Source organism: Rattus norvegicus, chromosome 19 (assembly GCF_021556685.1).
Source record: "Rattus norvegicus strain SHRSP/BbbUtx chromosome 19, alternate assembly SHRSP_T2T, whole genome shotgun sequence".
Classification (NCBI taxonomy): domain Eukaryota; kingdom Metazoa; phylum Chordata; class Mammalia; order Rodentia; family Muridae; genus Rattus; species Rattus norvegicus.
In genome coordinates, this window is record NC_141552.1 from 45,692,012 (window position 1) to 45,717,977 (window position 25,966).

The window sequence follows — 25,966 nt, forward strand, 5'->3', positions numbered from 1 at the left end:
AAGAGAGACTAGTTGGGAAGATTAGAGTATAGACTGATCTCCACTCCCAACTGGGTATATAATTATAGAATTAGTCTCTTTTTCTTAGGCCAGTGGCTCTCAACTTTGCCAATGCTATAGTTGTAGTGACCTGAGACAGAAGATTGATTCCATTGCTCCTTCATAACTGATTTTGCTACTGTTAGGAGGCAGAATGGAAGTATTGGTGTTTCTGATGGTCTTAGGCAAGCAACCCTGTGGAAGGGTCATTTGTACCCCTGTCCCCCCACCGGAGAGGTGACCCACAGGCTGCGAACTGCTGTTGTAGACTTTATCTGTCAACTTCAGGGTAGACCAGATGAGAACCCCATTGTATGTATTATGGGATTGATGTGTAATGAGAACAGAACATTAAATCAATGAAGTCTTTCAAGCTAGAGGGTATTTAAACTTAGTGTGCTGTTTCTTGCTTCTCATCCCAGTGGGAGGAGGAGGCAGGAGGATCAGGAGTTGAAGGCTGTGTAGTAATTTGGAGACCAGCCTGAACTACATGCGATGTTCTCTCAGGCCTCTCCTCCCGTTATATAATAGGACATTAAGCCTATTGTGAGACCCTGTGTCACAGGCCCTATGTAAATGTGCAGCCTCCTGCCTAGGAAACTGTCTGGATTTAGCCCAGGCTCTGGAATGACAGAGGAACCCAGCAGTCTCCTGGGGCTTTGGTCAGCCGGTCCTCACATCCCTTCCTTCTGGACAGATGTCCTCTTGTGGTGAGGAGGGACTCTGGTGGGACTGAGTCATATCAAGTCATGAGATAATGGTGAGCAAAACTGGATGAGAGGAGACGGGTTTATTTGGAATACCTTGTTAACATGTTGATGAGCTAAGCAAGAGCTTGCATGTTTGATAACGACACCCATTCTTTATTGTGAGTGAAATGGACAAGAACTTCCTGGAAAGGGAAACAGTTTTTCCTTTATATTTTGGAAGCCAGAGATATCCATTCAGCAGGAATTGCTCCAAATCCTCAGTCTTCAGTGCGTCTCTCTCTACTCAGCTACCTTTATAACTACCCCTCAGTTTTATTCCGCTCTCTGAGGCTTCTTGGGTGCCGCTCATTCGGAAACTGTGCCTTCAGCCTCATTAGCAGGACCTTGGGCACTTGGTACATGCGTGTGTGCGTGCTTGTGTATGTCAGCCTCCCTGCGATTCGAAGTGAGGGCATGTGCTAGGTGAGTGTTCCCACCATGGTGTTCTTGACTACTTCTGTGGCTGGCTCCTGGCTCAGTGAGGGTCCTGCCTCAGCCTCCCCCTGGCTGCTGCTGTGGACCACAGCTGTGAACCCCACGCCCCTGCCTTTTCTGCTTTCAGCCACTTTCCACCACTCAAGTCCAGCACTTAGAGTCACGTGACATCATCTCTCCTCAGAAGTAGTGTCATTTACCCATTTTTTGGCTATTCATCTTACTCCCTTGTGATTTTTTTTTTTAAGATAAGGGCAGATACTGACTATATAAAGCCACACATTTCTGAAAGAAAACCCTAGTTATGTTTTATTTTTTTAATATGATATATCAACTGTACTGAAATGATAAAAACTGAATTTTAAGGTTAAATATCTTTATGTTATGACATTATAGTTAATTTTGTCAACTGTTTAGAATTTTATTACATAAAATAATTAAATTTAGAATGGCTCATACTCAGGAAGAGAGGTAATTTTGTTTAAAAATGAAAGCAAGCTATTTCCAGCCCCATATAGTTATATCTTTTATATCGTAAAAATGGCTGGATTTTTCCTGAGGATTTGCTTTTTACCCATTTTTCTGTAATCTGGAGTAATAAATAGAAAGTAAGAAAGTAGCAAGATGGCTTCTAGAAAGTAGTGGTTTTTTCCACCAGAGGAAAGGAAATTGAATCAAAGTTAAAGGGTATTTTAGAAAGCCAGCTTGCACCTCTGTGGTGCCATCCTGGAAGACTGGTGTGAGGAGGGCGGAGGTAGAAGTCCTGGCAGAGGAAGCCGTGGGGATTTCAGGATTATGGCGAAGAGTCTGCAGATTAATACGCATGGCTGAGAAGTGGTTAAGAGTATGGGTAGCTGGTTCTCCTTTGGTAGGAGATAATAACGAGATTTGACTAGTTTAACTATAGGCGAATGAGTTCCCCTGTGCTTGTTCTTGTGGTGAATGACTTACTCCACCGTGTACAGACAGCTGTCCTAACCTCTGTGACACGGGGGAGGAAGGGAGCTCCTCCTCTCTCAGACCCTCCAGAGAACTGCTTGCTTGCTGAGTCCCAGACCTCCTCTGCTTAGTTCCAGATTCCTGGTCTAGAAATGAGATCCCAGCTGGAATATCTGGGACCAATAAGCACAGATTTGGGGGGCATCCTGGTAAGGCTGTCTGCCCCCTTTAAAACCTTGTAGGAAACGAATCCTTAGCAGTAAGGTCTGAGATTTCGGCACTAGTGGCAAACCTTGCCTCCGATTCTAGGTGTCTGCTGGGTCCAGAAATCCACGCTCTGTGCTTTGCTGTGTTTTGGGGGCATTAGGACCTCATGAGCTATTCTCTGGGATCTGCCAGCCACTTTCTTTTTCTTCCTCCTCCATGTGTATAGAACTCTTGAGAGGCTATGAGTCTTAGTGAGATCTGCCTACCTGTCCGTCCGTCCGTCCATCTGTCCATCTGTCTGTCTTCTCATCCATCTTTCCGTCAGTCTTGGGAACCGTACTTTTCTGGTTTTGTTTGTTTGTTTTTGTAAGGTGAAATCCTCAGGCTGTCACTCCCCCTCTGCCCTCTTTTGCTCTGTGAGGGATGTCATAGGCTGAGGATGGAAAAACCTTACTGCATAATGGTGGTCGACCCTTGGAGTCACTGTTTTGCCCTCTACCTTCCAAGGCTTGTTTGAGGTATCTTAGTGTCTGTTCTGTTCCGATGACCAAGGAAACTTGGAAAGAAAGAGCATATTTGGGCCAACCGTTCCTAAAGTCGGCATCTCTGACGGCAGAGCAGAGGTGGCCGGCATAGCAGCTAGAACACAGCTGAGGCTTTGTATCAAGATCCTAGAAACACAAACCCAAGAGAGCAGAACTCAGAATCACATCAGGCTCTGTAGCCTCAAAGCCCCGTGACACACTTCCCCCAGCAAGGCCACACCTCCTAATCCTCCCCAATACCTGGGTGGTGTGCTTGGCCCCTCCCCCACCCCTCCTTTAGGTGGCTCAGCCTGATCCAGACTTTCTGAGTAAAGGCGCCCCAGTGGACTCTGGCTGTAAGGAAGGCTTACGTGGCTGGTTTTCTAGGGACAGCTTCTTTACCTAATAAGGGGGGCAGAGGAAGCTCCTGCGCTCCTGGTATTAGATGACACTGACCAGCATCTGTCTCATGTTTTACACCATTAAGGCACGGTGAAGTGTTTTACTGCCTGTCACAATTTATTTTCTTTGCAGTGCTGGTGATTAAACCCACGGTCATCATGTGTGGCAAAGCAAACTGTACACCCTAACTATCCCTCTAACCTTAGGCACCATTTGAAGTGCTTTGATTCAGTTTGTGACCAAATTCAGTATTCACAGTCTACTGTGATCCTGATTAAAGCACATCTTCCAATGTCCCTTGGGTTAATGCTGAGAATTGCTAGGTTGTAGATAATCTATTAATTGATGTTAGAAACCTGAAATTTCTACCCTAATTCATAATTAACATGAGGAAATATGGTAAAATTTACAAATAACCCTGCTCGTTCTGGTGCAAAGGCACGAGGAGGGACTGTGGGGCTAGAACTGGGGTCTAGAAGTGGCATGCAGAAGAGAGCTGGAGTGTGTGAGCGCCTACTTGTGCGAATGTGTCGAGTGAGTCTGAAAATACATTGACGGCAATAGGAGCTTGAGTTCTCAGTAGGATAGACCTGGGGAACCTCAGGAACTGGAATACAGGTCAGCTTATTGGTGTGCAGTCACAGGTTTTATAGTACAGCAGTAGTGGCTCCGTTTGTGTGTGTGTGTGTGTGTGTGTGTGTGTGTGTGTGACTGTATGTGTGAGAGTGTGTATGTGAGAGAGAGTGAGTCTGTATAGCTTGTGTGTGTATTGCCCAAGTCTGCCTGCCTAGAGGATGGAGCAGCAGCTATGAGCTCATTGTACCTGGTACAGAGCAAGATGCCTCCGTCCACTGAAAGCATCAGGGCTCTCGCAGAGAAACAGGACATTCTGGTTCAGTGATGGGGAGAGTCTATCAGCCTGAGAGTCCCTACTAGACAGAGGATGAGAAACTGCTCAGAGATTTAAAGGCTGGACACTGTAAGGTCTGCTAGCTGGCTGGACACCTGTAGGACACTTAGAGCATTAACACTAAGTAGCAGGAGTATCGTGGGTAAAGCCCATTGGATTAGATCTGTTTCTACATGTTTGTGGAGAAAATGAGGGTTGGGAGGAATCTCACTGAAATGTTGATGAATCGTGCCAATGTGAAATCAGTAGAAATAGACACAAACATGGGAGATGCTGAAGATGGGGACAAGAAGGGGAACCAGACCTTTTAATAGTCATTCATGTATGTATGTATGTATGTATGTATGTATGTATGTATGTATGTATGTATGTGTATGTATGTATTTATTAGACAGGGTTGCTCTGTGTGTGCCTGTGTGTGTGTGTGTGTATCTATATATCTCTATCCCTATCTGTCTGTCTGTCTGTCTGTCTGTCTGTCTGTCTGTCTGTCTATCTATCTATCTATCTATCTATCTACCTATCTATCTATCTATCTCTAATGTATAAATGAGTAGCCCTGTATCTCTGAGTAGCTCTGACTGTCCTAGAACTTTCTCTGAAGACTAGTCTGGCCTTAAACCAAGAGATCTGAACTGCTGGGATTAAAGGTATACACCACCTAGCCTGGTCCTGTGTTTTCCTAAAGGGCATACAAAAGTTCTTTTCTTCCTCTATTGGCTCTTAGTTTCTGTTTAAGTAAACCTCTGGAAATAGCTTTATTCTTGGTAGTCTGTGTCTGTCAGTACTCCAGCTTTTCTACATTTTTCTGCCCTTCTGAGCCGTGACAGTCCTTTCCATTGTAGGTCGGAGGGAGAGAGAGAAATTTTAATAATTTTCTGTCTGAGCCCCTCTGCAGTTTCACATCAGCCGCCATTGGGCATTAAGACAATTATTTCTGAGCCAGGCTGGAAGGCAGGTCCATCACCTGGGTGGTGGCGAGTCATCAGGACGGCCTGTGGTTGCTCTGTCTCTTCAGCTCACACGATGTGTCCACAGCATAGCATCCACTGAACAGGCATTGGCAGCCCACGTCCCCCAAGTTTCCAGAATGTCATGAGCTGCTTCAGATGCATGGGCGTTGTTTGCCCGTGAGATCTTCCTCTTCCTCGCCTCTCTCAGGGAAGAAATGTCATGTCATTTTCTAGTGTAGTTACCACAGTCAGGAAAAGTGGTTCCTGACTGTTTATTAGCTTGGAAGGAATAATCTTTCAGATCTCGGCGTTCACATTGCTGTTGCAGTAGTACCAGCTTAGGTCAGGTCGACTCTTGCAAACACCTTTTGTTTTCCCCGGCAGACGGGTCTTTTTCGACTTATTTACTCTTTACATCCAAGGTTAACAAAATCAGGAAACTCGAGGCAGCAAGTCCTCTGTGATGGCGTCGTCTCATCCTCTCTATTGACTATTTTATATTTGTTATCTTTGACTATGAATCTCAGTAAGGAGTCACACAGGAAAGAAGGAGCATTTCTTTGAGTTCTGTGGATTTAATTTTAGTTACACAGAGACATCAAAGTATATGCACCAAAACCAAACCAAAACAAAAACAAAAAACCATAGGAGGAGTTGGAATTTGTGATTTTGTTTTTTTGTTTTTTTTTTTTTTTTTGTTTTTTCAGACACGGAATCGATTTGAGGGAACCAGGTCGGAAGTGGAGGAACTTATGAATAAAATTAGACAAAACCCCAAGGACCAGAAGCGAGCCAGCCAGTTCACAGCAGAAGGGTACCTGTACGTCCAGGAAAAAAGTAAGAGGATGGTGTTGAATAGCCTGGGTCTGAGGTTTGAGGTGGTTGTGACCCAAACGCAGGTTCTCAGCAAGAGTGGAAAGTGCTCTGTACTCTGGCCCCAGAAGGCACACGGTGCACACTTCCTGCTTGGCAGCTCTGTGGAGCTCTCCAGTGGCCATGCTGCCTTAAGCTGTCTAATGATGTGCTTCAGGAATTCGCTTCCTTTGTTTCTAAGGAAACGGAGGTTAAAGGTAACAGTGGCCAGGAAGGCCTGTGTTACCAGCACCTTTCTCCTCTTTCCTCTCCCCATTCCTTATCAGTTCCAGCCACTGCTGTGTCTCTGTCATTAGAAAGGTGCAGGAGAGATGGCTCAGCAGTTAAGAGCACTTCTTGCTCTTCCAGAAGGCCAGCGCCTAGCACCTGCACCTTGTAGCTCACAAGGGCACTCTAATGCCTCTGGCCTCGGTGAGCATCTGTACTCACATATACATCCCTATACACATAATTAAAAATAAACATCTTAAAAGATATTAGGAGCAGCGTAGATGGATATAGGAGCAAATGCTCTATAGTAGGGCTTTACTAATAGAGGCTTTAGTGTTGGGCTGCCTGTCTTGTGTGGCTTGTAACAAAGTACTTGAGAACTGATACTTTATAAAAAAGTGATTTATTTGGCTCCTGCTTTTGGTGGTTGGGAAGTGTCCCGTGGCTCTGTCACATTGTGACAAAGAATTGGGAAGACAAATGGCTTCAATTTCAGTAACCTGCCATGGCCTGTGGAAGCAGCTTAGCTGGTAAAGCGCCTGTTCTGCGAGTCTAAGGATCCAAGTTAAGATCCCCAGCACCCATCAAAAAACCAAGGTGTCCCCACAAGTGTCCCATGTTAGTGTTGTGCCTGTATGGGGAAGAGGGCATCCTTGGACTTCACTGGGCCAGCCAGTCTAGGCAGTTGCCAAGCTCTGTGGTTAACGAGAGACCTTGTCTTCAAAAGATAAGGTGGAACACTCAGGAGGCAGAGGCAGGCGGATCTCTGTGAGTTCAAGGCCAGCCTGGTCTACACAGTGAGTTCCAGGATATCCAGGGCTACACAGGGAAACCCTGTCTTGAAAAACAAGCCCCCCGCACCCCAAGAAAACAAAGGTAAGGCGGAGAGTAATAGTGGGTAGTGGAAGATACCTGCTGTCAGCCCTGAGCTCATGTGTTCATGAACATGTGCACATGCATCCCCACATATGCTTACACATGTGTGCACACTATTCTCATGGGAAGTAACCCTCCGAGAACTCTGCTAATTCCTTTTTTGGGTGGTGTCCCGACACTCGGTCAGGCTCAGTATGATTGGAGTTAGGACGGTGGTTCAGCGTGGGACTCTTTGGGATGCAGACTAATCACTGCACATTGCTTTGCTCAGATACAGCCTAGAGGGCTTCCGAGTTGGGAAATTAAAGAAGCCAGAGCTCGTTCAAAGTTCTGAGTTGAGTTCTTCTGTTTCTCTCCTTTGTACTCTTAGCTTTGCTCAGGGCTACACACTTTTCTTCCATTGGTCATATGCCAACTCAGCCGGCTTCCACATTGGCCAGCTGGGAAGTAGAGAATTGTGGGAGAAGTAGTGCAGTCTGTTGAACTGAAGCTAAGTAACCAGGGGGCTGTCGTGCGTCCTCCATTTAACCTGGAGCCCGAGGAGCTCTTGGGCTTTCTAGCACCCACCGAGTATGTCATTTATTCTGATTATTACTATTGAGTGTGAGTGTGGATGCGCACGTGGGCTGGAGCGTGTGTGGGGTTAGGGGACAACTTTCAGGAGCTGGCTCTCTCTTTCCGTTGTGAGATCTGGGAATTGAACTCAGGTTAACAGGTTTGGGACATAAGTACTTTACGCTTTGGGTCACCCTGTAGTCTTTTTTTCTTTTTCTTTTTTTTTTTTTTTCGGAGCTGGGGACCGAACCCAGGGCCTAGCGTTTGCTAGGCAAGCGCTCTACCACTGAGCTAAATCCCCAACCCCCTCACCCTGTAGTCTTAACTCAGGACTGTAATTCACAGTCATCTGCTGAAAAGTCTCACAGTGCTCTAAGGGTGTCCTGTCCCCGTTTCCCCCCAACCTCTGTCCCCTTCTGTTAGTCCCTGGAGAGAGAGAGAGAGAGAGAGAGAGAGAGAGAGAGAGAGAGAGAGAGAGAGAGTGTGTGTGTGTGTGTCTCGAGACAGGGTTTCTCTTTGTAGCCTGGATATCCTGCTCACTGTGTAGACCAGGCTGGCCTCGAACTCCTAGAGATAGTCCTGTTTTTGCCTCCTGTGTGCTGGGATTAAAGGTGTGTGTCACCATGCTCTACTGACACAAAAACTGAAAACCTGCGCTTTGTTGAAGGACCTGCTCCATTTGGGTCCAGTTGGGTCAAACACTACTGCATGTACCGGAAAACAGCCAAGAAATTCAACATGATTCCCTTTGAGCACAGATCTGGGGGGAAACTGGTAAGTATTTGATAGTTTTCTTTACTTACATGAGATATTCTCATTGTGTCTGTCATTTTAGTAGTTTCATACTGACTATTGAGACACTTGGTTTTAGAATTAAAATCTTTGTTTTGTTTCTAAGTCATACTCCTAGGTCTTTACAGTTAGATTTTCAAACAGGGAGGAGTAGAACTTGTCGCTGTTCTAGAAGAGAAAGATAGTTCCTGTGCGAGGCTTCTGTGACTGGCCGGTCATCTTGCTTACACAGAAGATCTGGCCTGTTCGCATGCTGCACACAGGCAGAGACCTGAGCGAATCCCCTCTCATGCAGTTAGGCACGGAGAGGTTTCCTGTGGTTATTCCCTAAGAGCTAGTTGCTCATCCCAGAGAGATAAACAGCAGAGCCAAGCATGGCAGAGAGATGGCGGGGGCTGGCTGTGCAAGGAAGGCAGGCCTCCTGTGACCGACCGGTGAATAGCTGTGACAGATTGCTGGGGCGAGCATAATTGGCCACACGCTTTGAGAAAGCCAGTTTGCTGCTTGCTGGGTGGTTGGGTGACATTTTGCTTAGGTGAATTGGGAATTAATTTAAGCTGATTTCTGCTTATGTACTTACACTTCGTCCAGAGACAAACGCAAAGCCTTAAAGCAGGTTGTGAGAAGGAGCCTTAGTGGCGATGGATGTGCATAGAAAACAGCCACCCAGACGGGGCTGAGGCAAGACCCTATCACCTGTTAGAAGGGAAGTTGCAACATTTGCTTCGAGCCTGAGTTTGCTGTCGTAGTAAATTGGGGTTTTAGGGCAGTTCTTAGCGTTAGCTTCCATTTTGTCTCCAGATGACTAAATGAAGCAGTGTATAGTAGATAGCTATGTTGTTCTGAACATCTGAATATCTGCTATCTTTTAAAATATTAACAGATCCCTATAGTTTGGAAAATCCTAGCTGTGGACTTTTGCTCTGCATAGCTTCTGTGGCTACTCCAGTTCTAATGCTCTCACGGAGGGTGACACTGAGGAGGCACAGGTCCACTGGCTCTGTGTTAGCGAATAAACTTGTGGTCCCCGCAATATGGTGGGGTTTCAGGTCAATCCTTATGCAGTTGTGGTGTTTATATGCTAATAGTGGTCACACTGATAATGACACCGGATGTAATATAGTATGATATTAAAGCAGATTTTGACTTTTTAAAGAGTGTCTTGAGAGGCAGGCTATCACTGTAGAGCCCGGATGCTGCTGTAATCCTTCCTGCAGTCCTGGGGTCAGCATCCGCGGCATCTGCAGACAGTACTGCTATTGTCAAGAACTAGAAAGCCCTGGGGAAGAGCGGAGAGGCTTCAGAGCAGAAAGGGCTAGCCTGGGCTCCTGTGGTGCAGCAGCAGCAGACTCTGTGCAGAGTTTTGAGTGTTGTGCTTATTTGCAGGGGGATGGAGAGGCGTTCTTTTTGAAAGAATGCACCAAAAGGCATATTGACTCCACTGACAGAAGGTTTTGCTTTGACATCGAAGCCGCCGACAGGTAAGGTATTGGAATTAATTAAATATGATATTAAAATTAATGTGAAAGTATGATTTTGAAAACGAGTTGCAAGAGTGATTTCTCTGAACTAGAAAAACATTTCTTTGTTGTGTATCCAGGCCATCATTATTGTAAACTGTCGTTGGTCACTGTGTAGTTGTAGGGTCATAGCTTTATATTGGCTGAAGACTAGAATCATTGTCACCTGTGCTGTCACCTGATAGGGAAACTTTGAGCATTTCCTTGCTGTCACACTTGTGATTGACAGCAGAAAGAGAATGACGGAGGAGCGTGAGCTGTGTGTGGTAAAGTTTATGACGGTGCTTGCCGTAGCAGTGTGGAAACAGCAGTCCTGTGTGCACTTGAGCGTATGTACCCGTTATGTGTTAGAGGGTCACAAGCAAACCCTTCCAGTGAGGTCAAAGTGTTTTCTTACTAGATAACTTTGAAGCATTTAGTTTCAAGAGTCTTTGGCAGAGAGGCAGAGACGGAGGAGACAATGTCTGGCAGTAATGTCCGTGTCCTCCATGAGTGCTCAGTGCTGGTTGCATGGCAGGGTCCAGCCATCCCTCGCTTGGCTGCAGGAGATTTTAGATCAAGCTTTTTGGTGCGTATGCAGTAGGTTTTCCAGCAGAGTATTAAGAACAACCCTTTTTTTTTCTTCAGGTCAAACTTAATTGTTGCCACTTTCTTTATGTGATCTGGCCAAAAATGGACTTAGAACAGACAGGGAATGGCCCATGAGTAAGTTCAGTAAAGACCAGTTGTATAAAAATATGTACCTTTGGGTTTGGGGATTTAGCTCAGTGGTAGAGCGCTTGCCTAGCAAGCGCAAGGCCCTGGGTTCGGTCCCCAGCTCGGGAAAAAAGAAAAAAGAAAAAAAAATATGTACCTTTAAACCCTGACAAAGCTGACGGTGCTGTGGCAAGAACAAGTAGTCAAGGAGCATTTGCCAAGATCCCGAGAGGAAGAGTGCATTGCTTGAAAAGAGGCTAAGATCTAAGTCTGTCTCTACAATCTGGTCATAAGACTCTGGACTGTGCTACTCAAGGAGAGCCCATGCCTATGCTACCCCAGACCCAGCTCTTTCTCTGACCTTGTGAACCTTACCTGCTTTAATCCTCACCACACCTTCCAGGTCAGAAACTGCAGCACCGAGGGCTTCAGTGAAAACCTAGTAGAGGTGAAGAGTAGAGATTTGAACTTGTACATTCTGCCTAGCAAGGACAAGTCTTTTAAACTGCTGCATCACAGGCCCCAGCAGACTACCGTGTAGTCAGGCTGCTGCGTAAATGACTGGCAGAGATGAGTCAGAAGTCTGCTGGATGGTGCGGTAAATGGAGTAGGGGACTGCTTTAGACCAGCTGTCTCTAGCACTTCCCGCACCGTTTGAGTGAGTTCTGTATTGTGCTTGCGGAAGCTCCTACTTTTGGAGACATTGATGATGCTGAATGCTTCTCATTGGCCACGATCTTTACATGATTGTAAGTTGTAACCTTTCCTACTCAGAAAGACAGATGAGGGATTACAACCAAGTCACTTTCGTGTATAAAGGCTTGCTTTTCTTTCCTTCCTTCCTCCCTCCCTCCCTCCCTCCCTCCCTCCCTCCCTCCCTCCCTCCCTCTCTCTCTCTCTCTTTCTTTCTTCCTTTCTTTCTTTTAGATGAAGACTATGTCCTGAGCCTTTGGAGGTAGGCTAGGCTAGCCTCACAATCTCTCTATCTGTCTCTCCAGTGCTTGTACCCCATACCTGGCTAGGATAATAAGTTTAAAGTAGATGAAGGACTAGAACAGAACTTACAGAAACCTGTTCTTTTTTTTTTTTTCGGAGCTGGGGACCAAACCCAGGGCCTTGCGCTTGCTAGGCAAGCGCTCTACCACTGAGCTAAATCCCCAACCCCCAGAAACCTGCTCTAATGTTTTGTTTTGTTTTTAACAAAACGACTCCTTTTTGAAATAAAACTGACCTTTACACATATATAAAATCATTCCAAAATACAACTTTCTTATTGATGAGGAGCCTCTGCTCTTGAAGCTACTATTCTCTCCTGTGCCCACCTCAGTTCCTAATGTCTGCTCAGACCTAGAGTTTCTGTTTGTCCTTCCTTCCTCTCCCCTCCATCAATAGACTCTCCTGTAACCCCGTCTGTCTTTGAGCTCCCATTTTCTTCTGCCTCCACTTCCTGAGTGAATGCTTGGGTTACAGGCTGTGCTAGGCTATAAGCACACTCCTTACCAACCAGCCATCACTCTCCTTCCTAGCTTTAGTTGTTAGTGGGACTGTGGGTCCTTTCTGCATTAGTCAGGGTTCTCTAGAGTAACAAACAGAATTTATAGAATGAATAAATGAATGAATCTACTTTTCTGTCAGTCTGTCCGTCCATCCGTACACCCATCCATCTATCATCCATCTATCTATCATGTATCCATCCATCCATCCATCCATCCATCCATCCATCCATCCATCCATCCATCCGTCTACTTAAAGTAAATGGAGGCCAGAGAGGGCCCCAGCTCCTCTGGAGCTGGAGTTACAGATGGTTTCTCTCTGTCACAGGGGTGGTGAGGCTTAAACCTGGGTCTTCTGAAACAGTAGCAAGTCCTTTCAACAGTGAGTCACCTCCACTATTTGTTTTATGTCCTGCTTTGAGTGGTTGGTTGGATGTGTGTCTGTGCACCATTTACATGCTGTGCTTAACAAGGCCAGAAGAGGGCATCAGATCCCCTGGAACGAGAGCTAAAGATTGTAGCTGCCCTGTGAGTGCGAACAGGAATCAAAACCGGGTCCTCTGGAAAAGCAGCTGGTGCTCTTAACCTCAGAGCCATTATTCCGGTCCCCACTTACGTTTCTTTTGTTTTTCTTTCTCTCTTCCTCTCTCTCTCTCTCTCTCTCTCTCTCTCTTTCTTTCTTTCTTTCTTTCTTTCTTTTCTTTTTTCTTTCTTTCTTTCTTTCTTAAATTAACTGCCACAGGGTGTTTTAAGGGTGACTCTCTCCAGGCACCAATGCCACCATTCCTCGCCTCTGTGCACTTGTCCTTAAATTTCCTCAAGTGTTTTCAGTGTGGTAGCAGTGTTCATCCATGCTACTCTTGCCTCCCAGCCGCACTCACAGCTCTCGCCTCTGCGTTTAAAAAGTCGTTATCACACCTTCAGTGAGCCATTTCATCCATTGCCCATTTCTTTTCTCTGTAAACAGCAAAAATTCCTTAGAAAGCTATCACGTCAATTTCACAGATGTCTTTCCCTATTGTGTCAGGCTGTCAGACTCTCAGCCTGCTGCCCCCTGCAGGGCTTTGTACTGGTGGTCTTGTGCAATGTTCTCTGTGGGCAGGCCTGCTCTCCCCTATGGTACAGTGGGCTCATCTGCTCCAGGGGCACCATTCCTTGCTTTTCTCCTCTTTAACCTTGTTCTCCAGCTCATTTCTCAGGTCTGCGGAGCCCCATGGGCTTAGTGTTTGCCTTCCCTTATTGGCCTTGTGTAGCTCATCGTTGTAGTGATAAATTTAGTGATATGTCAATCTGTATTCCTGCTTGGATGGCTCAGAGGCTTTCACAGGCGACTTCATATGTTCCTGCTCTTACCACTTTTCCCTTTTATAGGGGGGCTGGGATCTCTAAGACAGGGTTTCTCTGTGTGGCCCTGGCTGTCCTAAAACTCACTCTGTAGACCAGGCTGGCCTCAGAGACCTGCTTGCCTCTGCTGCCTTAGTGCCGGGATTAAAGGCGTATACCACTGCTTGGCTGAGTAGTTTTTTTTTTTGTTTTTTGTTTTTTTTGTTTTTTGGTTCTTTTTTTTGGAGCTGGGGACCGAACCCAGGGCCTTGCGCTTCCTAGGTAAGCGCTCTACCACTGAGCTAAATCACCAGCCCCGGCTGAGTAGTTTTTAAATTGTCATTATTTGGATGCTGTGTTGCGGCCCAGGGCTCAGAACACCGTGGTAAATATTGTGCTACCAAGCCATTCTTGTAGTTCCTGCTTTTTTGTTTTGAGGGGAAAGTATATTTTGTTGATGGGAATCCAGCATTTTATATACACATATGAATTCAATCTTACATAAACACCAGTCTATAAATGTCTCAAAAAGTTTTGTTTGCTTAGGCTGTACCTTTTCGTGAACCTGGGTGGACATTTGATCTCTTTGCAAAGGAGTCAGGAGCTTCTCTGCAGTTGTGGTATTTTGTTTAGATCAGATCTGCTTAGATTTACTGCTTTTGGAAAGAGTCAGCATGACTTTTAAACAGGGTTAATTTGTCTCTTGTTTTGTTGGGGAAATCAAAGGCAATCAGGCCAGGGTAGAGACTAGTATTTTGTGTATGACTTTGCTTTCTTCTGGGCCTGGTTCATTTTCTCAGATGCCTCTGGCTCAAGATACTTGCTCCCATTTTTCTGAGAGTGCTGTTGTTATGAATGTTTTCCAGAGGTTGCCCACACTTGCACATTGCTGTTCTGATGGAGTCGCAGCTAGGCTGTATATTGAGGCATTCACATCTCGAGGCTGGACATTGCCTCCTTGTGTCCAGCATCCCTGTGTGGTGCTGATGCTTAGATGCTTGTCTCCTGAGAACTAAGGGGACTGTGAGTGACAGGGAGCTGGGTGGAGGCCACAGGCCCTTCTTACTGTGCTGTTTTCTAGGCAGATATATACATTGTCTTTTTTTTCCCTCCCTCAATTCACAGAAAGGTTGCTTTGAATATTTTCTTTGGTAGAGGGAAGCATTTAAGAGCATGTGATAAAAACCATTAAAATACCAAAAAGTAAAAATTTGAATAGATTTTTATTGAATTCTTATAACTCAGTAATTAAAAGACAACATTGCAAAGTGGGTAAAAGATTTCTTTTTGAGGAAATATGCACATGCCACATGCACATAAGCTATTAAACATGATTAGTTAGTAGAGAAAGACAAGTCAGATCACAGTGTGGTATTATTTGATATCCACCGGGATGGCAGTGTCCGTGAGGAAAAGCAACTGTTGGTCAGGGAGGGTGTGGAACTCTGGGAGCCTCATACCCCAGGGGTGGGGATAGAAAGATGTAGCAGCTGCTTTGGAAACAGTTCGTTAGCTCTCTGTAAGGTAAGAGCTCTTGCCATCTGACCCAGAAACTATCTTTTATTTGTGCACATACTTGTAGATGTACATAAATGCATCTGAATGTAGCAGCAAGCACATATGTCGAGAAGAACATTCGGGTGGTAATTCACAGGCGCATTTTTCATAGGTCCCCCAAATAGGAATCTCTTGATCGTTTGTATGTTGATGCGTGGGCGAATGAATGAGTGGTGTCTTCTCGTAGTGAACAGCGGTGTCCACCCAGACGCATGATGGGATGGCTGTTGGACTGTGGGGAGCAAACCCTTGGAGTAAAAGAAGTCAGTTGTAAAATAACACGCATGATGCACCTCCACGTGTGTACTCTTATGTACTTGCCTGGAGCACGCAAAGTCTGTTTGACAAACAGCAGGGAGGCTTGCTCAGAAATGGGAGTGATGGAGACCTTTTCCTCACCATGACCAGAAGGTCTTCAAACGGACTGTAGTAATGAATGGAATGTATTCACTTACAGTGAATCAAGTTGACAGTATGAATTATATCATAGTAAAGCTTCAAGGCAAACAAAACCAAACACACTAACAACACAGCTGCAAGCCAACAAAGTCTACTGGTGCCATACGGGTTTTTAAATGATCATAAGCACAGTCTTCCTCAGAGCTGCCAGGTTTCAAGTACCTGGGCTTGACATGGTAATACCATCCATCTTTGGTTGGAGAAATAGACTTTGAATATAGTCGTCTGGTTCAGTGCAAGCCATGGTTTCTCAGGACATGTCACTTCATTCACAGCACCGCCCCTGCCTCAGCACTTTGATTCTGTGACTTGTTGGCATGCTTACCATAGTGCCGTGTTCTTCTGGGGCCATCTCCATCTCCTTACATCGGCCCGATAAATTCTCTCCTGAGCCTCTCTGCCACATCACATCCATGCTGTGCCCGAGGTGCTTCCTGCTTTGTGTTTGGTCCCCTGTTGGTTCAGAGTCTGTACTTGAGTGATTTTTCTGAGCCCTCCGGTGTCACTCATGAGCTGATGATCAGATGCTTTTTACCCTCACAGTTTACCTGCTTATATTTTAGTGCCCTGTGGTGCTGAAGCATTAGGTGGTGTGGAAAGCTTGTTCACTAGCAACTCAAGTGCTTATGTGTGCATGTGTGCTCGTGTGCGTGCAGCCCTGTTCCTCAGATTGAAAGAGTGGGGCATGTTCCCCAGGTGTGTGGACAGCTGTCAACTCATAGTGAGGGTGGCAACAAGACAAGAGTCACATTAAAGTGATGAAAGCCCGGGCTTCCAGGACATGACAGCGTAGGAGCACTTCTCAAGCTTAGCACCGGAATGGAGAGGCTAGCGGGCCAGCCTTACTGTAGAAAGTCACTCTTCCCTTTTATTGTAATACTGAGGTTTGAACTCGCAGCTTTGCAGATGTTTTGCCACGGAGCCTCTGAGCTACAAACTGATGTTCTCCAGACGTTTGTGATACAGGATCTTGATGAGCTGCCCCAGTTGTCCTCAAACTGCGCTTCCTGCCTCAGCCTTTCAAGTTCCCAGGATTGCAGGTGCACACTGTTACATCCCACCAAGAAATGATCTCTAAATGGACTCTCTGTTTGCTCTCTGGACTGGAGACCGGCTTCGCGCATGCTACACTTATGATCTCTTATCGAGCATCCCTCCCAGTCCTAAACTGAGCTTTGCAGAATACATGACAGTTGGGAAGCTCAGAGAAATGAGGGTCCCCAGCATAGCAGGTGCTGAGGCAGGAGCTGAGGTAAACTGTAACCAACAGTTCTCAACTGGGGACAGTTTGCACATTTGTCTGTGGGGACAACTGGGGACAGTTTGTACATTTGTCAACCGCTAGAGACAATTTGAAATGGGCCTATTTGTGTCTGCGGATGGGGTAGGACTGGGTTTGAGGACCAGGGGTAAGAGTGGGTGGTAGCTGGGGGTTAATGGATGCTAGTGGAGCAGTTGCTGCAGACATCTTGTGGGTAGAGGCCTGAAGCATGTGAACTGGCATGCAGACATATAGCGTTCAATATACGGTAGCATTACCGTTGAGAAGTCACTGCATTTGATGAGACAGACGACAACGAATGTGTGTAGAATTATATTGTTTCGTGTAAATATATGTGTGCAATGTATATTTCAGAAAACAGCGTGCCACTCGTTTAATTTGGCTCTAGTACAAATAATGACTTAAAGGTGAATGGTGAGTCGTACAGAAATTTCACTTCCTGTTTAGAGAGAGAATTTATTTAGAAAACAAAATGAAACAAAGCCTCTTAGTAGACCTGGTAGGGCACAAGCCAGGTGGAGTTAGAAACATTTCTGAGGCCTGTGTGCTTTTCCGCTTTTACAGTTTGATGCGGAAAGGGATTTTATAGATACTGATACATTGATAGCCATATTTGATGTTGATTTAGGCACTTAACTCCAAATTGACATTAGTTTGGGGTTAGTCTTGAAGTGTGTGTGGAAAGGCAGTGAGTGCCCCTTGGGTTGTAGAGATGCCTAGGGTTTGTGAGGAGAGCACTTACCACAGGGCTTTATGGAGACAAGCTTTCAGTTTCTGTTTGCACGGGGTAGACACCTACACCGGAAGTGCTAGGTTTGCACCCTGTGGCTATGAATTCTTTATCAAATGTATTGTGAAGCCACCCTTTAAAAATAATTGGCAGGGTTGGGGATTTAGCTCAGTGGTAGAGCGCTTGCCTAGGAAGCGCAAGGCCCTGGGTTCAGTCCCCAGCTCTGAAAAAAAAAAAGAACCAAAAAAAAAAATAATTGGCAGGATTTTTCACTATGAGATTTTTTGTATACACCAAGCTCAAAAGGAACTTTCCTGTTTTTCTAAAAAAGTGAAAACCACTGTCATTAATGTATAACTTGTTAAGATTTGGCAGGATCCGTGAATGGTAACAGGCATATTTATTTTTTTTTTATATATCTGTACAACCAGTATTTCTGACTCGGAACAACGGCATAGACTTCAGTCTGATTTAACTCTTTTATTCCCTTTTCAGGAATGATGTGGCTGCGTGTGGGTGGACGTGAGGGATGAGGACACAGGTCCATGCTGTCACCCTTAGCAGCCTGAGGGACTTCAGCTTAGCCAAGCTAGGAGTCATGGCTTTGACACAGAGGAATCTCAGGGCCACCAACATGAGGCAGAATTGTTGTTTTAAAAATAAAGATGTGTACAAAGAAGGAAAACACACCCCAGAGCACGGCCTGGCATGGGACCTGAAGGAGGAGCCATGGTTATTGGAAGGATTGTTACTGGGCTGAAGAGATGGCAAGAGTTAAGAGCACTTACTCCTCTCAAGAGGACCTAGGCTCAGCTCTAGGATCTCCATGTCGCAACCATCTATATAGCTCCAGCACTAGAGAATCACATGTCCTCTTCTAACTTCTCAGGGCACCTGTCATGCATGTAGTGTTCTACATACACACAGGCAAACACATAAAAAACCCCCATAAGATAAAAATATGTAGATCGGATAAGTAGATACTTAGGGAAAGGGTAGGGATGGGCTCTGGAGGGAAAGTCGCATTGTAGTGTCTTTGTGTTAGCTGTGTGTACCATTTCACTGACCCTCAGGTTACACCCCATAAAGTTGCTGAGGGCCCTCTCTCCCACAAACAAGTGAGACGATAGGGTGCCTCCTGGGGCTCCTTGAATGGAATCAAAATCTGGTAACGTAAAACTAGGAGCCACTTGGGTTGCACAAAAGGTCTCTGGTGAGAGTTTTAGAGAATGGACAGGCTGTTGAGAGAAGAAGGCCTTGTCAAGCTGTTAGCTGTGTTAGAATGCTTTCTTCTCAGCTGGTGGGAAGCTTCAGGTCAACTCTTTCTTTCCCTGTCTCAGCTCCCCCTTTTGGAGACTTCAACCCCTCAATCGATCTTAAGGATTGTTGAGGGCAGATGATGGTTCTCTGTATCCACACTGATAAGGATATAGACCCGGTGTACTGGGGGAATCTGTAGTCTCAACCGGTCTGATCTCCTGTCTCATAAATGAGAGAGCCATCATTGGAATGGAGTCTGGAAAAGGGGATCATCACTCAGCATCAGATCACACGTCCTCACGCATGTCATGCCGGGAGGAGCACCCAGAACAGCAGAGCCTCTTTCATGAGGTACCTTGCAGCCGCATTACTAGCAAGTCCGGCATTCCAGTGGATTAATTTGTGTAGATCTCGGAGGGTCAAGGACACGGTACCTCAGGTGCCAGGCAGTGTACACTGCGGCTGCTCAGGGGTCACTGGTAGTGGTCCCCATCTTAACTTGAGTTAGGAAGTGTGATCTCATGGCCTATATAGAGAACATAGTTACAAAAGTACAGGTTTAAGAAGAAAGCAGTGGTGGAATAAATTAAAGGACTTAGTGTGAGGCCACAGTCATTGAGTGTCTCAGTGGTGTCAGAAAATAGTAAAGCAAACAGCAAAATAAGGTCATTGTTAGCGAGAAAGTTATGACCAAAATGGGAGTTTCTGTTGTATCAGGAAGTCCTTTTTCTTGTTTGAAGGGATCCCTGAGTTTTAATGTTTTGAGGGCACAGAGGCCTTGTTATCGGGGTGGCACTAAGGCGGTGCAGACTCAGAAGGGAGAAGTGGCCCTGTAGACCAGCGGTTCCCAACCTTCTTAATGCTGCTTCTTAACCCTTTAATACAGTTCCTCATATCATGGTGACCCCAACCATAAGATTATTTCCAAGCTGCTTCATAACTAGTTTTGCTAGTTATGAATTGTAATATAAATATCTGATATGCAGGATATCTGGCCCTTGTAAAAAGGTCGTTCAACCCTCAAAGGGGTCTTGACACACAGGTTGAGAACCACTGTTCAAGATAACACATTATTGAATTCTTTTACTCAGAGTGTGAAGGCCTTTATCCACCCTGAGGTGTTAGCAAACCTCAGAAGTGTCCATGACAGGAGAGTGTTTGGACACTTGGTGTCCACACTTGGTCTGCTTTCCCTAGAATGTGACTGTTGTAACCTAGTCAGTTAAGGAAAGGACAGTGGCTTAGCTTTACCTGTTGGCCTATTACAGAGGAAGAGCAGAAAAGCATTTAAGAGTTTTGGGGGGGAAGCAGGAGAGGGGAGACCTTGAATTTGATAATCATTTCCCGAAAAAGCACTCTGCTCTTAATCAGTTTTTCTAAATGACACAAGTCATGAAGTCCCTTGCAGTTTTTTTTAAGACAACAGACATTTATTAGATCTATTAGTCATCTTCGCACAGAATGCTCCCTTCTGCTTCTGTATAGGATGAATTTACACTTGGTTTTGTAAAAGCTGTTTCAGAGTCTTGTCTATAGTCTTAGAGCCTTACCGTAAACTGAAGAGTTGGAGCATTTTGGCTGTTTCAAGACTTCCTGAGGCTAGCTGTGGGAGTGACTTCTTTGGCATTTAGGCGTTTCTATGGACACTGACAACCAGTTTGTTTAGACAGGAATATTATGGTACCTAACAGGATAGTGAACAAAGACCCCATACTGAAAAGTAACTGTTTTCCCATGTCAGGGATGACATCTGACGTCAGTCCAAAGCACGTTGTCGGGGGTTTTTGAGCAGCTTCTTCTAGAGGCACCATCTGGAGCTTTACGACCACTCGTCTTCTTTTGGACAGCACAGCTCTGTTTGTTAGAACAGTAGAGGGAAGTATTTTATTACTCTTTGGTAGTTCAAGTATGCTGTTCTTTGTGGCATGGAAGACAGTGGTAGGTGCTTGAAGCAGCTGGTCATATCCACAGTCAGGAGCATAGACCGTGGGTGTGCCCTTCGGCCCGCATTCTCCTTGTAATGCAGTATAGGACTCTGGCCTGACGGTGGTGCTGCTGATGTTTTGTTTCCAAGGCAGTCCCTCACAGGCATACCCAGAGGGTCAACTCTTGGGTGAATGTTGACCCTGTCAAATTGAGACTGCCTCTCATGCTAGGGCCTGCAGGGCCTTCGGTAAAGCACACACACCTAGTTTATTACTATTGTCATTTGCATTGGTAGGGACTTAACCAGAGCCCGCCACATGTGGTGGGAGCTGTCCTCCACTGAGCTGTCTCCCAGACGTGTTGCCACCACCATGCTACTTTTTGAGTAAGTGCATGGAAAGGTTGAGGTGCCTATGACTTGTAGGTACTGGTTCCAATGGTGTGTGACTGCACAGAGTTCAGTTCCAACTATGCGCTCTACAGAGAACCAAAATGCCCTGAAGGAAAGAATGATTTGTAGGCATGATTTTTTTCAAGCTACTTTAATAAGGGTTCAGCCTCCTCTCTACCTCACCACCCACCAGAGGTAGTGAAAAAGAAAGGTTATAAGGATATGGGGAAAGTAGACCTGGTTAGAAAGAGTTGTTTGGGAGCGAGTCCAGTCTTCATTGTCTTGATATCAGCAGTCCAGTCCTCTAGCAAAACACCAACACGAGTCAGCAGTTACAGTCCAGTCCACTCAGCAGATAACCACATATGAACCTTCAAGGCTAGTTAAATCAGAAGAAACCATGAGGCTCACCAACTGGCCCAGGTCAGAGGGAGTGGCACGAAGCCACAGGAACCTCACAAGAAGCTCTGGCAAATTTCTGTCTTTTGAGTCACCACTGGGGCAGCTCAGCAAAGCAGTGTAAGGCGAACCAATACGTGCATGTCACCAGGGAAGAATAGTGAGGCGGAGCACAGTGAACCAATGCTGGAGCTCTCACTGTCTGTGGGGTGAGATTTCTATCCCTTCTAAACACCCGGGTCCTTCCATGTGTCAGCTTTAGCAAAACATCCTTTGCCTGTGTGCCCCAGCAAAACATTATCTGACATAACTGACTTTCTGAAGAAACCAGAAGTTTCTACTTCAATGAGTGTCCTGACAACTCATTCTCTTGTACCTGATTCATTTTTCTCTTTTATGAAGTTCATCGGGTTGCTTTTGTATTTAGCAAGGCTCACTGTGATGGATGGTTAGAGCTTGGTGTAGTGTGTGGTATCTAGCAGTCATGATTAAATAAGAGATCAGTCATGTCCTCCGTTCAGCCAGTGAGCGTTTGCTCGACAGGGTAGTTGACTCCTAAGAACCCCAAGGTAGACCTTTTCTTCAGTTCTGTTGTGTATCAGTGGTCTCACCAGAGCTTCTTCATGGGCGTGTTTTCTTAGTGAGTGTCTGGTCTCTCTCTGTCTCTGTCTGTGTCTGTGTCTCTGTCTCTCTCTCTGTTTTCTTATACTTGCCTTACTTTAAGTAGTCTTTTCTCTCCAGAACATACAGACTTTTGTAGTTACCGAGAGTTGCTTCGATGGGTAGGGAATTGCTGTTCCCTGTTGCTTGTGTTTCATCTCTCTATAGGCGATCCATGGAGCAACAGGGTTCTTGCCGTCGTGTTGCTGACCGTAGTGTGTGGAAGCCCTTCTGCAGTTTTCCCGGAGCAGGGCTCGTCCTTCTGTGTGCCTGCTGCTACCCTGTGCCTTCTTTCCAGTGTCTCTTCGCTGCTGCTTCTCCTTTTGAAAAACTGCTTGTGTAGTTCTGACTTTCCCAGGCTTGTCCTATACTTGCAGTTATGCACATGTAACCCTGTGTCATGGACTCGTTTCACCCAGTAATGATGAACTTGCTGTGTTTTGGGGTGTGATGCATGGTTGGTTTAGTGCTGAGGAACCCACTGCCCGGGCTCCTGCCCTGCTCACCCACTGAAGGGCACTTTGACTGCTTCCCACTTACAGAGGTTGTGAACAATCCTGTGCAGGTGGACACAGACCCTGATACCTCTGGAAAGATTGTCCTAAGTGTCTGGCTGTGTCTGTAGGAAGCCACAGAGCTGCCTCACATTGTTTGCGTCATTTTACGCCATTTTATGCCATTGGTATTTGATGGTGTGAGAGTCCCTTGTTCCCATCCTCATCAACATGTGGTGTTCTTAGTACTTCTGACTCTGGCCATCCCAGTCAGTGTGTTATTAATTTGCTTATCTTTGATGGAAATTAGGGTGGGAACATCATATATACATACAGTATTAAAAAGGAAGATTTATGATGTATGTTCCAACTTAGATGAACTTTGCATTAAATGAAGCTGGCTGGAAAATATGAATAGGATGTGGTTTCTCTTGCTATGGTGCTTAGATTATCCACATTTGTAGAAACACAGTGGATAACAGGAGTTGCCATAGGAGGAGGAACAGTGGATAGGAAAGAAGTGTTTAGTGGTTTTTAAAGATTTGGTTTTGCAAGATCAAAACATCTCTGGTCTGGCACAGAAATGTTGTATAATACTTGTAATTCCAGCACTCAGGTGATGGGGGCAGGAATATATTGAATTCAAGACCAGCTTGAACTACCTAGTAAGACACCCCCTCCCCCGATATTCTGGAGGCAAAACATGAGGATGGTTGTACAATGATATATTTTTGTTTAAAAGTGGCCTAAATAGCAAATTTTACATCATATTTTTTTATTGTAGTTGAAAATTAATGCAAACCTTTAATTTGTATAGTCAAACCTTTGGAAGCAGAGGAGAGGTTTTGCGTTGTCACTGGGTGACCTGTGTTTTCCTGGTGTTTTTCAGGCCTGGCGTCCCCTTGACCGTGCAGGCGTTTTCAGAAGAGGAAAGGAAGCAGTGGTTGGAAGCTCTGGGTGGAAAAGAAGCTGTAAGAACATCAGTGCTGGAGCTCTTGTTTAAATCCGTTTAGCTGACTTGGTTCATTCCCACCTCGGTTTTGTTTTATAGCGTTTGAGAGCAGTTCCTTGCTGGAGCTGGTATTCGGAATGGTCTTGGAACCATGTTGACACTCCAGTCGTTTCTCTTGTGCAGCGGCAGCTCACCCACGCCTGGGGCATCATTCTCTTCCAGCTCTGAGCTTTGTCACTCTGATTGGCTTGGCTGTGCAAAAGTCAGCAAAACTCTCACCTTCTCCTGTTGTATACAACTGTGTGTGTGTGTGTGTGTGTGTGTGTGTGTGTGTGTGTGCGCGTGCGCCCACGCGCACGTGTGCTCGCGCGTGTGTAGTAAGTATATTGGATGCTTGCAGTGCGCTTTAGATTCTGGAGATGGGACAGTAAGTGTGTGGCAGGAAGAACTGCTGCCCATATTGGGCTGCTACTTAACAGTGTATAACACTGTAATGGTTTCTCCTTCGTAGTGTAGAATAGAGTTGCCTCTTTATACATTTGCTTCAAGGAGTAGATTAAAGGTATGACACGGGTCCAAAGGTATCTGAATTCTGAGTGTTGGCACTTGGTTCCAGCACTGATTTCTTTGTGTGTGTGTGCTGCTGGCTTTTGGGGCTCGGCATCTGGCAGATCATGTACTGAGTTGGGGATTTAGTAAGGGCAACTATAGAAGGAACCACAGATGCTCTTTCGGTATGCTGTGGAAAGTGCTACGATTCTAAGTAAACTGCCGGCAGGCGCCGCCTGGCCTGCCTATGAAGACTTTGGGGAAAGCATGATCTGAAGATGGGAGAGGGGTTCTGTTCAGTCAGGAAGGAGGTTTCAGAATGGAGCTCTCTCAGAGCGTGTAACACGGTGCTGCCTTGGGCTGGCCGCTCAGCCGCAAGGGCACAGCTGAGAGTCCAGGGAGCCCGAGGCTGGCTGGAACAGTGTGTGCAGGCACTCAGAGTGAGAACCCAGCTACTATGTTTTGACCCTTGATACTGTTTAAGAAATGTATCCCTGAGCCAAACTATCCCAAATTAGATTTGTATGTTACCGTATCTGAGCTGGATTTAGACTCTGTCTCTTTGTTTCTGCCTGGTTTTAGTGCTAAGGTTGAACTTCATCATCACCAGTGCCTGGCATGTACTGGCTCACTGGGCAGACCTGTCTGCCATTCAGCAGTGCTCAGTTTGTTCTTAGAAGTTTTGGCCAGGAGTTTTGATAGAAGTCCAGAGAGATGCTTCAGTGTCTAAGAGTACATACCATTCTTGCAGGGGACCAGAGCACAGATCCCAACACCCTTGTTTGGCCACCTGTAACTCCAGGTCCAGGTGATTGAATACCTCTGACTTCCACAGACACCTAAACTTACACACACATACACACACACACACACACACACACACACACACACACACAATTATTTTAAAAACATCTAAAAAAGAGGAGTTTTGAAGCCCAGAATGGTCAAACATTCCTTAATTCCTGGCACTTGGGAGGCGGAGTCAGGATCTGAGTTCAAGACCAACCTGGCTTATATAGAGTTCCAGGTTGGTCAGGGCTACACAGAGAGAGATCTCTCTAATAAAGAAATTTGATAGTGATCGAGATCTAGTTCTAATACTTTAATCCTTTTTAATAACCCTGATGATCACCCCAGAGCCTCGAGAAGTACTTTAGAAAGTGAGTTTGCATAGCAGAACTACGACCATGGTTGAGTCTTTGGAAGAAAAGTGAGCTTACAGTTTGGTTTAGTCTTGAACTCATGATCTGCCTGACTTTCCCTGTAAAGAGCCAGGCCATTAACAGAGAACAGAAGAATGTGGAGAGAGGATAGTTTGCATAGAGACTGAGGCACAGCAGATTTCCTTCCTGTGCTATGTCTTGCAGATTGCGAGCCAGTTCGAGAAGCCGAATTACCGTGGTGCTATTGCAGATGTATTCACTAGAAGGATGGGCAAGGATTAACTATTGCTTATGTAAATGCCGGGGTTAGAACAAGAAACAGTGGAGTAGACAGTAGTGGGAGTTTTGTTAGAGGTTGGAATGGAATAGTTTGTCAGCCTGTATCTGTAAGGTGGAACTTTCTCCATTTACATAGACTTTTAACAAGTTCCTTAGAGACGGTAGACGCTTTGATCTCATTTTTGCCGGCTTGGCATGTCTCTGGAAGAGAAGAGTAGGCTGAGAGATGTCCTGTTTGTGTTGCTTACTTTTGTATGTGAACTCATGATAGCATGTCATTAGACCAGTGCAGCTCATCTGGCCTGTGTCCCCACACAGGTTTCCAATGGGGGATTTTCCCACACTGGCAATGTCTCACACCAGGTGGCT

General features: G+C 45.6%; 1 protein-coding gene across 17 annotated transcripts in view; it reads left to right on the forward strand.

Moving 5' to 3' along the window:
• Nucleotides 1-25,966, forward strand: part of Arhgap10 (Rho GTPase activating protein 10) — a 267,994-nt gene that overhangs the window by 109,945 nt on the left and 132,083 nt on the right. For 16 of the 17 annotated variants that reach the window (XR_015643473.1, XR_015643474.1, XR_015643476.1 and 13 more), the window contains 4 exon segments: nucleotides 5,866-5,995; nucleotides 8,340-8,446; nucleotides 9,851-9,945; nucleotides 23,544-23,625. Coding sequence is in view for 11 of the 17 variants with exons in the window: in XM_087595148.1 (XP_087451274.1) it covers nucleotides 5,866-5,995; nucleotides 8,340-8,446; nucleotides 9,851-9,945; nucleotides 23,544-23,625 (414 nt within the window). In the remaining 6 variants the exon portion in view is untranslated. 17 annotated transcript variants of the gene reach the window in all.